Raw genomic sequence first — 13,662 nt, forward strand, 5'->3', positions numbered from 1 at the left:
CGATACCACGATTTTTCTTACCATGGCTACTCGTTGGGGATGTGCAACTTTCTGTTGGAGAAACATGTTCACTTATGTTCGGTGTGTTGTGTAACTGACTGCCACTGGGAGAATTACTTAGTCCTGTAGGTTTGGAATGTACCATTGCTGTCGTCGTTATACTTGAACGTCTGATATCATCCAACGCCATGTCAATTACACGCTCTGCGGCTTTTACACGCTCTGAGTAGGTTTCGATGAAGTCATTTACAACTTCTGTCTCAAGTGTTACATCTTGACATTTAGCAGCTAAATGCCCTGTTTTTTTACACTTGTAGCACCGTTTTCCTTCCAAACAGTCTTGACTTCGATGCCCTATTTGTTTGCAGTTATAACACGTTAATGGTGGACGTTTTTGGCAGTCGCTGGCAGTGTGGTCATTTTCTTTACAAATATGACATTGCAATGGTTGTCCATTATGGAACACTCTGATGGGATACGAGGTCTTTACACCATTTTCAGCTGCTGTTGTAAGCTCTAAAAAACTTGGTATCGGAGCCTTCAACGATGAAACATAACAGAATCTATTTCCATTATAATACTTGGACCCATCGAGTGGATCAGTCACAGTACAGCGGATCATGGGCTCCATTTGCACACAGTAACGCTCAAGAAGGGATGCTACCGTGGCGTTCGTTACATGCATAGGTACATCGTGAATTGAAACTCTAATTTTATTCTCCTGTGGCGTAGAAAAAATGCTCAGTAACACATGTAGGCCTCCAATGTCTATACCTTCAACGAGTAATTTGTCTCTGCTTTTTGCGTCGCTGGTGTAGATAATCCATTGTCTTGACTTAGGAATGTATTGCACACCAATAAGTCCATTCCTTCCGACCACCTGTTTGCATGCATGAATGACATCCAGCTCCTTCAAACCTTGCAGTTTCGAACTAAAAATCTTGAATTTTACCTTTAAATCTTGATTTTTCATTACACTTTCTTGGCTTTTTGTAGCGCTGCTAGTCGTCGGAGATATTACTGAATTAGCCACGTCTTGTTGACCTACTGACATTACGGGGACCGAAGGAACCTTAGGTTTCGGTGACCGCTGACGTCTGGAACCAGCCTTACGACCCATGTTGAAACAAAACGCTCGGAAATGATTGACACGACGATGCAATAAACACCAAACTTCCTCAGCAAACTCACTCAAACATTGCACATGACGTGCAAAGCAAAACTCACAAAAAGGAGTGAGAAAAATGGTGAAAAAGGACGAAACTTGCAATGAGCTGCGTTCGGCATGTGCTATCACCTCACGCATGAAATTTCATGATATTTCAAAATGCTTACGCAAAAAATGGCAAGCCCCCCCCCCCAAAAAAAAACAAAAAAAAAAAAAAACAAAAAAAACAAAAAAAAAAACAACACACACTGGGCCTCCCCATGTAATTTCAGTCCAGTCCCTATACATTTTTTTAATTTCATCGAGTCGCTGATTGGTAACTATGGGCCGGGTAATATTACCATATAACCCTATAACTTGTTTCCTATTCAATGCCACTCTGCCATGTTGATGCTTTCTCTTCTGACAAATTCAGATAGTCTGCGTGTTCGGTATTGTAATAACAACATTAACATTTTGCTCTCTATAAAATCTTAGTAAGGTTTCTCAGCTCGTTCAGAGTGTATAATTAATCATATATAACCAGAAATTTAATAACATCTATCGTATCTTATATCACAGTCCTTCCATGCACTGCACTTAAATCAAAATCAGTGCGCCCCTAAAGCTGAGAGCAAGGCATTTCTGAGCCATATTCGAGTCGTTTTAGGAATTTCTTGAAATTTCCTTGAATCAGATCTCCACCAGTCACGTATTTGTATATTTTCTTGAGTTAAAGACAACTTTTGTTCTCAGTGGCGGGTTCATTAATATTTGGCTTAGGCCTACTGCATCATAACTAGGGCCTTCCGTAAAAAGGTGACGTGAAGCATCTGGGTAAAGCACGGAATGTGAAGGACAGAAACCGCAGTGCGCACTGGTGCAACCATGGGTGCTAATGCAGACCACTTTCGCTGCTTCGGTTTACCGCTGGCATGTCAGCTGTTTTTTCACACCTAGGGAAGGTTGGAGTGTGAGGAAGGATCATGTATCATGTATACTGTTAAGCATCCATTTTGCAATGTGATCTATGTATGACCTCACGGAGTTTGAAAATAGCTATAACGTAGACAATGACCGACGTCTGCGGGGTTTGAAACAAACACTGCTGGTGTGATTGGTACCGTACCACCCGACTAACCAATAAGAATCCGTTAGCACAGTTGCACAGACAATGTATTTCGACTTCTTTGTCAGTACTTACAAAAGGAGGAAATCTATATGTTGCATATTGAATTACAAAAATTTAAATAACAAAGGAGCGGCTGTGTGCGGTTTACGTTGTCCGGTATTTTTAGTTCGGTATGCAGCAGTTGTTGTCAGTTGACCCGGTGCGTATTCGGTATTCGCTGCGAGTAACTCGCTTTGGTTCAGCACTTCACTGACTTCGGTGTTATTGTTATTGGTGACGTTTGGTGTGCGTCACGCGATTATTAGTACTTTTTTCTGGTTGAAAATTAACAAGCATCGTATGTATCACACCTGCGGACTGTTTTAGTGTACGGCTTCTGCCCAAAATTACCTGCTGGCTGTAGACGCTGATCGTCCACCGGTGTGTGCTCAAGGAACGACGGACCAAATCATGGTGAGTCAGTTTGAAGATTTCGACAGGGTCGAAGGGAACAAAAGTCAGTCATCGAAAAAGAAAGGCGGTATATTTCGCATATTTCGAGCCTTCTCTGGGAAGAAAACGTATGACCATCTTGGTTCAACAGGCGATATCCATACGTCTTTCGATACATCAAGAGACAAGGAAGAGAGACAAGTTGACCCTTCTTGGGGCACTGGCACGAAAAAAGAGGGGTTCCTTCGACGTAGTTTTCGCAGAAGCAAGCGTCGGAAGGGGCATGAACGTTTTCGACCTCGCTCAGAAGTATTTTCACAGGAAGAAACGTTTACTCCTGTTAAATTCGAACCAATCGTATGCCCCGGGCATGGCAAGCCAACAGACGGAAACTCTGCTCAAAGTCCAACTGGAGCCACCACCCAAAATGTCGAACAAAAATTTAGGTCAACCGCTGCCAAAAATCAGTCAGAAAAAGCGACAACCACTTTGCAGGATAGTGGAATTGGCGAAGACGTCGACGCGGAAGTTGCGTCGGAGAATGTCCCAGCATCATCAACAACTGAGAAAGATTCGGTCGAACGGTCGTACTGTCAAGATGGCGACTTGACCCAAATCAAAGAGGTTATAAAAGAACATTCAAACATTAGCGACAGGTTGCTGGTTGCCGACGGCAATATTCAAAACAGAGAGAGAAAAACAAGCGAAACTATAAGCCATGCAGCTGACGAGGATGTTGTCGTCCCAAAGAAACATGGCATAGCAAAAAAAGTTGGTCGCCGATTGTCTTTTCAAAAAAAGGGTATCGTGAGAGGATATTCGGACTTAGACGAGTCAGACCCTGTGGAAGTGGCTGCACGATATACACCGTTTCCAGATATGTCAAAGAACACGACGGAGGAACTTGTCACTGATTTCGGAAAAGAAAATGTCCCGTCCTCTCTATCCATGAAAAGACCAATAGAATGGACCAAGAAAAAGGTTACCAATTACTCATCCGGACTTTCGGGACAACGCAAAAGTTTGTCATCGAGCAGTTTCGATGAGCATGATGACTCAAAATCGCCAACAAATCAGAACTCCATCTCCAAGTTGAGCCGGCGGGTTTCTTTTAACGCAAAGTCTGTAGTTTCGAAATACTCAGACTTAAACAACATTGATGATGAAGACGTTTTCTTCGATAATAACGCTGAAAGCGAGCATAAAGTTTATGAACCTTACAGGGAAATACCTCCAGGTCCGCCCCAGTATGTGCATACGACAGAGTTCGGAAAGGGTCAAGAGAAATCAGCGGACAACTGGAAATTTTGGCAAAAGAATAACACGAACACTCGACAAGCACTGCAGCCAATTGGTTCTGTACATTCGAACCAAGAGATAGCCGATTCCACAGATGACGAATCAATGATGTCCGTCAGTTCTGGCAACAGTTCGCTGGGTAACGCCTCAGCATCAAAACTTACAAGAAAATTTTCACTGAATCGTAAATCCGCTGTGAGGAATTACCAAGAACTGGACATACCAGATGAGAGTTACGAAACGACGGACCATCCTTATGATGATTATGTATCAGATGTTTTTAGTGAAAGTAAAAACACTGGCCCGGGTAGAACAGGGCAATCAAAACAATCAAACCATACCACAACACACTACACAAAAATTCTCTGGCACAAATTTAGACAACCGACAGAGGCTGAAGATTCTCACGTACAATCAAAAGATGGTCCGACCAACACAGTATACTACACGTCCGGGAAATCTGAGTGGAACGATGAAAATCATCATAGGAACATGGATTCCTGGGATTCAACCAGCAGACCTACTACGTTTAGAAATGTGGATGAAACTGAACAAGGGTCTGTAGATCGTGGGTATGTAGGGCTAAAAAGTTGGACTTCATCCCTGAAAGCTGGTGACGAAACTGTGGACCAAGCAGAACTTCAGGAACGTCTAGGTGATTTTGGCCGCCAGGAACCAAAGCAGCAATCTCAATTTCGCAAGGTAATATTATTTCTATTCTAAGTTTTATACCCCGCCGGGGCTTTATACCGTCCTTTCCATAGTTTAGTTAACAGGCGAGTTTGAGTCGATTTGTGGGCGCGGCTAGGAGAGGCGGCATTCACAAACACCTACATATCGTTTAAGCTAAGATTAAAAACTAAAATATTCAATAAATTGTTTGGAATTCCCGTATCCATAGTGTTAACGAACCAGCATGTAATTTACGTGAAACAATGTAGAGTTGTAAAGCGGATTTCCTCTGATCCTGGTTCCGTGGTTCTCGCGTAAGTGGGTGTTGACATTTTTAGCCGATGTTAGTCCTTCAAATTTGCGCTGATTTGAAAGTTGAGTCTGGTTAATTAATTTTTTACAGGTAACGGTAATAAAAACCTGCCCTTTAACAAAAGAAATACAGAATTGAGAATTTCAAAGTGTCTTGATCTGCGTAATTGGTTTTCATGTCTCATGATCTTAAAGATATTCTGAATTTTAATTAATGTTAACATAATATCTGAGAATACTTGCAAATATTGCGATATGCCATTGAAAAATAACTGGAAAGCCTGTCAACACGACACATGGAAACATTTTTTTTTCTGTTTGAACTCATTTCCACCTTATCAAGTAGCCGGGGAATGCGCATGGTACGGAGCTGAGACAGGTGTCACTGTCAGACGTAAACATAACCTGACGTGACCTCAGCTGACCTTTCACATATACACACATTATAACGGCGGTGCACCGTGGTGCCGCTGATCGGCGACGCCACGTATGCTTAGCAATGTAGGAATACTCGGCTTACAAATCGATAGTCCCAATTGATGCCTCAATACTTGCTGCGTACATTCATACATACCAAAGACGTCTGGATAGTATAACCAGCATATGTGTTCAACTTTACGATGTTTTGCAAACATTAGTTTCCATGAACACTGGCTCTAAGTCACAGGCGGTAGCTCCATTTGAAACTGTTTGATACGGTCACATTAACAAGATCAACAATGTAAATAGTTTTCGTCCGCCACATTGATCAAATAATGTTTGCTATCAAATGACTTGGCTGTAAACAGCTGAAAGACACATTGAAAAGGCGCAGGATACAGGCTATCTTCAAGTTGTATGGAGGGGTATCAGATGAGGCCAGGATATGCAATAAATCTCTAATCGTAAGATTCAGATTTCGTTTGAAGGAAAGCTCGCTTTTGTCCTAAACTTACAAACATTTCTCTTTCTAACCACTTGAAAATACGAGCTGAATATTGAATATATGAGAGGAAATTTTGTTGCAATTCTCGTTTGACTCTATAATAGACACATCTAAAAATATAAGAAATTAAAATTCGAAACAGCTGCATCATTTTACTTAATTTCGATACTTAAAAAACACATTCATATTGATTGACCATTGATTGGCATTTAACAGACGAAATATCAAATGAAATAGAAATTTTACTGTAAAAGATAATTTGATATTTAGATTCATAAAAAATTGGTAGACTTTCGACTAAATTTACTATGGTAGTGGTCAACTTAGACTTGAAGATCCGTCGTTCGAGGGCGCTCTCTTCGGAGGGGAGCGTAGGGAGCGTTCCTCGAGAGACGGATCTTTCAGTCTATGGTCAACTGTAACTGTAATTTGTATTTTTTTCAAGGCAGCTTACATCTGAATTTTTTTTACACTTTTCCTTCTTCTAGTTTTATTGTTGTCCATTCCTGACAGATAGTATTGACATAATTGTCACATAACATTAACTACTCATAACCCCCTTTTCAATTAGTATCGATGGTGATACATGGGTAAAGGTCTGTTACCAGTCTTTAGGAAGAAATAATGGGCAAAAATGTGCAGAGCAAAATTGAAGAATTGTTTACAACTCACTAACCTGCTATTGCAAAATTATATTTACATCGCTGTTATGAAAGATGGTGTGGAATTTTTTTTTTTTGGGGGGGGTGCGCTTTCTAAACCTACTCTGAAGGAGTCAAATCTCAGAAAACTGGAAACATTGACACCCCTTACAAGATCTACTGGTCCCTCCCTACAAGCCGTCCGTTTAATGCTGCATTTAATATTTTCTCTATTCCCTTCAGTGACAAAGATGAAGTTCTCTTTGATCATTTGTTGTCTTTATTATCTTACCTTTCAAGGGCCAGTAGCTGTAATGATTCTTTCACCATTTTTGTTTGTTATGTCAACTACACTTTCTTGTTCTACTCCCCGAAGCATATTGAGATACACAGTATTCAGCTTGTCAACTAAGCCTGTATATTTGCTATTGTTAAAAGGGGAATTCTGGTAGGGACTGGAATTCCAATGTACACAATAGCAGGGCTCCCGCGAAGTCACCAAAATGATTAGCCAACTCATTAGCCAAATCAAAAATCTTTTAGCCATTTTGAGTAACTCTTAGCCAGTTTATGATCTCAGGTGTGGCAACAGCTTTCTCGTCATTCAGGAGTCCCTAATTTTACAAATCAAGATGTTTTGTATGATGTTCATGATGGTTTTTACACTAACGAAATATGTTTAGATTTTGCATTTATAATCTGTGTTTTTATGACATTTCAGGGATAGAAATCCTTTCTCATTTTTGATGGTAAACTTTAAACACCAGAAATAAAATTAGGTAGCAATTGAATTCTAAAAATCTGGTAGCAATGTTAAGTGTATATTACAAGAGGTACAGATTGAATACTTCTGCCACATTCAGTTAGTATTCACAGTATGATAGCTTGTCATAAGTTACAGGCTTCTCATGTGGCAAATTTATGCAGTCTTCCATAACCTAAATGTTTGAGCCACACAAGTAAAACAATTTTCCGTGCAGAAGAAAGCATTTATGGTATAGCACAATGGCAATGTAGATACGATTATTGTGGTATTTAAGGGCCTGGTTTTACTTGTATGTCATAGTTGTGATCAAGCAGGCTGAAATAGCATCTTGAGTATTATAAGTACTTTTCTTGAGACAAAAAGGGCTGGGCCAAACAAAACTCTTGTAAAACAAGACACAACGATATATGTTTATTTAAATTACTCACTGTTTGAGGGCATTCATTGTTTTAATGATTATGATAACATTTTAGCCCAGATATATTTTCATTTGATATTTTGATATCATCAAGAAATGTCTGGTGATGTTCACTTCTAGATCATTAAACTGGTAGAATCTACAAAAATATTAAAATCATTCAGAATCACATAATTTCTTGTATAAGTTATAGCAGTTTGAAAGTAGGCCGAATGGGAGTCAGTCAAGCTGAATGCCAAAGGCAGCAAAATTACCTTTCACCTATTGGACCACCCTAGGTGGTTTCTTGTGAACCATAATTGTGTAATTAGGGGGTCTTCATGCATGACATCACATGATGAGATGACCTAGACTTGACCTTTCAGAAAACCTCAGTTTTTCTCCTTTTCTTTTGTATTATGGCTCCGTTTGTGAAAGTTTCCTTTGAAATTATGGTTTTTACTATCAAACTGAGTAGTTGCAGGCCAAATTTTGATACACCAAAGTAGGTAAAACTTTTGATAGACTCAAGGACGACCCAGGACTCACGGAGGCAAAGCAGGCCTGCAAAGCAGGCCTCAGTGTATTCATGGACCTTACGTTCATGATTGTAGATCGAACAGCAACAGTGTTTGTTTTACGTACCAGGGAATTTGGAACTTTGTAGAAAGTAGATTAAACTGTTTCAATACATTGCAACTTTGTAGGAAGGAGGGTAAACTGTTTCAACATCTTACAACATTTTATTGTTAGGTGTAGTTTTCTGTTGAGGAGGTCTAAGAATTCAATAGCCACTACATTAGCTAAACAGGAATTTTTGTAGCCATTTTTAACTTTCTTTCGCATTTGGCGAATTGGCGAATAGGTAGCGGGAGCCCTGCAATAGTGATGCATTCTATACATAAAGATGCTGTATTGGCAAGCTTAGTAGTACGTGTGTCAACATGCTTTGGGAAGTAGAATAAGAACTTGCACTTGACATACAATATAATAATAGAGGAAAAAACTCATCAACAGTGACAGTATTGGCTCTTTAATTACAATTTATTTTCGTCCTGTAGGTGTTCAAAAAAACTAGTGTCAAGAAACACCCAGCTGGTGAGAGATTTTAAACCATCATCAAACCATGGAATGATAAGAATGTGACCTCATGGAAACTGTTTTTTCAGTTCAAAGTCTGTGTGTGACAACCACAATGAAACTCAAGTTTACTCCAGATGTGATACAGCAGGACTGTATTGGTGATATTTATGTAAAGGCTGAATGGTATAATTCGGTAAATTAGGAACATATGAATGCCATTTCAAGGTAAAGACAATGCTGAAAGATCATGCCAGACTGAGAATCATTGTATTCTACCCGCATAAAGTAAAATTGAAGTTTTCACAATTGTTGTGTGCTATTTTCTCTGCATCTTTGACATTCCCATAAGTATTGCAGTCAAATCACTAACACTTCATTTACTTACTTGAAGACAGGTTGTATTTTTTGGTTCTTTTGTATTGAAAATTTGGAGTTGGCAGAATTTAGTGACTTTCAACATTGTACTATTTCAAACACATCTAACATTTGTATTATTTTGCATCAGATTGATATCAGACAATTAATCATAGAGATATATATTTCTATCACACTCAACATGTGTTTCTGATATAACATGAGACTGAAAACAGATTGTTCATTTTTTTCAAACATAGAACTTGCCATGTATCTGTAAATAGATTTTGAAATTATTCTTTTCCATTTATTTTAAAAACCTCTAGATCTATTTTGCATACCACTCTTGTACATTAAAAGAAAAAGTGTTCATTTTGTCAATTGACTTGAATGTGTGTTCGCACCAAAACATTTTTACTCCTTGTACAGTACATGTAAAGATGTCTAAACAGTTCAGTTGTGAATGTAATCCAGTCATTGTGCTCCATTGTGAGTATTAAAATGTTACTGTTACTAAAACTGTGTGAATGTCTCGTGTTGTTGGACCATACACTGCCTTAATTGGTAAAGAACAAATCTCAGCACTTTTTGCTACATCAAACTACAACTATTATTGTATTTTCCAATGCAAAGTTATTTTTCTGTCTGTAAAGGAAAGTTTCCTGTTCCACACACAAATCATGTATTCAGTTTGTTGTCAGTACAGGCTGTATATGTGCTTTGTGCAAGGTTATCGTTAACATCTGAATTCCATTCATTTGTCAACAATAGCACTGCACACAGTACATCATGTATTGTTTGCTGGGGTAATACTTCTATTTCAAAATACATGAGAGAGAAAAATAAGGAAATTTGTGTTTTTGATAAAACTATAAATATTATGGAAAGTTACAGACATTTTCCCCTTATTAATAAAGCACATTTTTGCCCTTTGTCCCATGATTTGCAGCTGTTATTGTGTAACTTCTGGAAGTATAGGGGTTTGCTCAGATTCACAACAGAAAGTAACGGATAGGATTTCCTTCAATTCTGTTTTTACACCAAAACATCTGCATTCAAAGCATGCAGTATTATTATTTTCTCAATGCAATGCTTTGACCCAAACCCACTGTCATCTGTGGTGATTGTTTACCTGTTTGGAATGAATGGGGTGAATCTGGATAAGAGGGCAAACATCAGGGATGCCATCAAAATACCAAAGGTAATACAGGAACAATTGTCTGGACATTGATAGTAATTAACAACTTAGCTTTTGTATACTTACTGAAGTGTTCAGAAGGAAATAAGTGGATACACACCAAACTAGACAGTAAACAGCATTTAGGTAACTTGTTAGCATCATCTGCATGTTTGTATGTGTATGTGAGTGGTGTAATGTAAAACGCCATTGGAATTTGCATGCAAGTAAAGGTGTCACATTCATACACTTTGATTGCTTTATATGCATGAATGTGGTTATGTGAAAAGTTTTGTTATGGTAAGAATTCAATGTCAGGATATTTGCATATCAGGATAATTGATGGTAAATGTCAAACAAAGTAGCCTTCAAACTGCTAAATGTTTACTCTACCTGCAAGAATAGGCCACCAAAGTCTGATTGCAAATTATCTGGTAGTCATAGATAACAGGGGAGAATGCGCAATTTCTTTTCAAAGTTCCACTCTTTTCTTTCTCCAGTTGAGTCAATATACTTGTTGTGGCATCTGAAAAAGTGAATATAAGCACTTTCTCAGCAGACAGGAGTTTTATTCAAAGCAAATCATGTATCTTATGGACGTCAACAAAATTAGATGTACATGTTTCTTTAGGGTATCATCTTTTGTTCTGCCTGTCTTTTCGTCAAGTCATAAGTTTTTCGTATTAAGCTGTGAAAGTCAATGACTTATCCAAAGGATGGCCCATCAGATATTTGGGGGGAGATGGTCAAAAAATGAAAACAAACTGCGGTATGAAAATTGCTTTAAAAATTAGAACAGTCATGCTACTGTTTGCAAACATTATTTGTATGAAGGTAAGCTACAATAAGCGTGAAAATGTGCAAAACTCAAAAAATTTTATAAAATGGAACGTCAAAAATCTTATTCTTGCATCCTTGCCACCCCTCCAAAGATATATTGGTACATCCCTAAAGAAAATCTTAGGAAACTGATGATATTGACTTGTGATAATTTTGGATCATAATTGAAAAATTCTGTGAAATTTAAGTTACTTTTTTCATACAGGTAATGCAGACTTATTATGATATCAAGATACTACATGTAACTTTCTCCAAACATTGAGGGCAGTGGGCTATGAAAAACTTAAGATGTCAGGGACTATTCCTGAATCCTGATTTTCTTAAAGTACTCAAAAGCTAATTGTTGATAAAATATACACATTTAAAGGAAAAGATACACTCCATGGTATGAATCAAATTTTAGGCCCCCCCCCCCCCCCCCCCCCCCCCCCGAACAGGGATCGTTCAAACCTAAAAAGCCGCATAGCGGCGCTCTTCAGGCGGGAGAAAGATGGCGAATTCAAAGCGGAAGAGACTGCTTGGCGATGGGTATAATGGCCTGTTGACACCACATGGAAACGAGCAATCCAGAGGACTACTTTGATAATTGATTAGCAGAGTCATCACAACATGGCCATAAGTCAGAAGACGCAGGGGAGTCAAAGTATCAGGTTAGCCCTTACGCTTCGTCCTAAATTCACTATGATTGTTGAGCATCGTTATTCGGGAGAGGAGGAGCTAGGATCGAGGAGCGGGGCGATTCGAGTTAATTGCACTTGCAGTAAATTAATCAGTCTATCAAGTGCTTCACTTTCAAACCAATAGAAAAAAAATTGCATGTCACATTGACTGGGTAACAAGCCGACGATTCCAAAGTGTGTGAATGCGTCTACTAGTACTAGTACTAGTAGCTCTCGAATTCTGACTGCAAATAAGGATGACTAGATCATTTAATCTACAATTCGGAGGGATGGGGCCTTGGTGCCCCTCCCCTCTCCCACGGGCACTTAGCCTGTTGCCACTCTAATCCCCTATGTGATGCAACCTCCCGTCCTCACTCGTTTCGTGTGGCATGAAACTCTGATCCGCCCCATCTTCAAACTCACCTGTAACCGCTTATCATGTCATGTTTGTACTGAAACAAAACCACTTGTCATACAAGTGTATTCCAGTATGCATACCACTTCCAGTATATTCAGCATGGGTAAATACTGAATGTTCATTTGTTACGATAACCTTTATTTTGAGGACCAGCTTACAGAAATGTACAAACTAAATATAAAAACAGACAATTAATGGCAATGACAAAAAACTATATATTCACACAAAAAACACCTACAAACAGGAGTAAAACCTTAGAAACAATCTGTCATAAAACATTTCCACCATCTACTCCCTTCAATAACATAATCAGACAAAGCTGAGCAGACTAAAGTGTTCGTACTGCTATTCAATCTAAGATATGACATGTATCGACAGTGGGTTGTCAAATAGAAATGTACGTCACATAATCACAGCAGTATGATATAGATTCATGCATACTCATCACTTAAGAATGAAGACCACAAATGTCTACATGAGACAAACTTGTACGAAATTGTTCCCACAAATATTATAGCTCTGTCTGTGATTATTGACCAGACTGTGAAATTTACTTTTTAAGTAATACATCAATATAGTCATTCAGGGTCTCTTATTTTCAAGATTTGACCACATTTTGTTGTTTTCGCTGAATCTGTGTATGAATTGCAAAAACTCTGAAGCTATCATCAGATGTTTCAGACATTATGTTTTGAGGAGAGCAGTCACTCTTCTCACCTACCACTCACGACCAAGAGCTATTTTTCACTCGCGTAGACCCAAATCAACCTGTACACTGGAAGTAATAATAATTCATCATTTGTGAGTGTATACTCGTAGTTTAAGGTAACCATGAAAAATTGCTGTTTTGTTTGGTATAAATGCGTTGTTAAGCATATAAAACTCTACAGCTTCATGCTTTATTTTTTAAATCAAATTTTTTATCAGCTTGTCTTTGTTCAAACATGTAATTCTAAAAACATTATAATCATAGGGAAGGTCTCCTCGGAATTAAAACATATAAAGTTGATCAAAAGCTTGATAATTTTCACTTGCCTTGCTCTTATCAAGGGAGCTGTTGAATCACTTGCCTATCACACCTGTTATGATTTCAGGGGAGCAAATGTTAGCTCTCCTGTCATTTTCAAAGGTATGCCTTGATGTTTGTTTGTTTTCAGATGATGTGCAGCTACCTGATACGTACCATGACTGCATAGATATGGCATCTAGAATTGCCACAATTTGTAGGTTTGTCATTCATATCACTTAAAGTTCTTGTGAAAGACCAAATCAAGGGAACAAGTGTCTGTAATTTTCACACCATTGATATGCACACTCTGATACACCTTACAGTTTCACTGTGCATACATATTAGGTGGTCCCTCAGTGATGGCTTCAGCTACTGTATAGACTTGGAATAATTGTG

General features: G+C 38.6%; 2 protein-coding genes across 3 annotated transcripts in view; both read left to right on the forward strand.

Annotated features, from left to right (window-relative positions):
* Positions 1-1,986: 1,986 nt before the first annotated feature.
* LOC139149225 (uncharacterized) lies at positions 1,987-10,102 on the forward strand. Its single transcript, XM_070720822.1, has 2 exons — positions 1,987-4,712; positions 8,785-10,102. The coding sequence occupies exons 1-2, from the start codon at positions 2,730-2,732 to the stop codon at positions 8,833-8,835; spliced, it is 2,034 nt and encodes a 677-aa protein (XP_070576923.1). The 5' UTR covers positions 1,987-2,729; the 3' UTR covers positions 8,836-10,102.
* A 1,548-nt stretch (positions 10,103-11,650) lies between these two features.
* LOC139149226 (vascular endothelial growth factor receptor 3-like) overlaps positions 11,651-13,662 on the forward strand; it is a 65,834-nt gene continuing 63,822 nt past the window's right edge. Inside the window, exon 1 of one of the 2 annotated variants that reach the window (XM_070720824.1) lies at positions 11,651-11,827. The gene's annotated coding sequence lies outside the window, so the exon portion shown is untranslated. The remainder of the gene's footprint in view (positions 11,828-13,662) is intronic. The other variant, XM_070720826.1, reaches the window with a different exon arrangement.

This window comes from Ptychodera flava, chromosome 14 (genome assembly GCF_041260155.1).
Source record: "Ptychodera flava strain L36383 chromosome 14, AS_Pfla_20210202, whole genome shotgun sequence".
Classification (NCBI taxonomy): domain Eukaryota; kingdom Metazoa; phylum Hemichordata; class Enteropneusta; family Ptychoderidae; genus Ptychodera; species Ptychodera flava.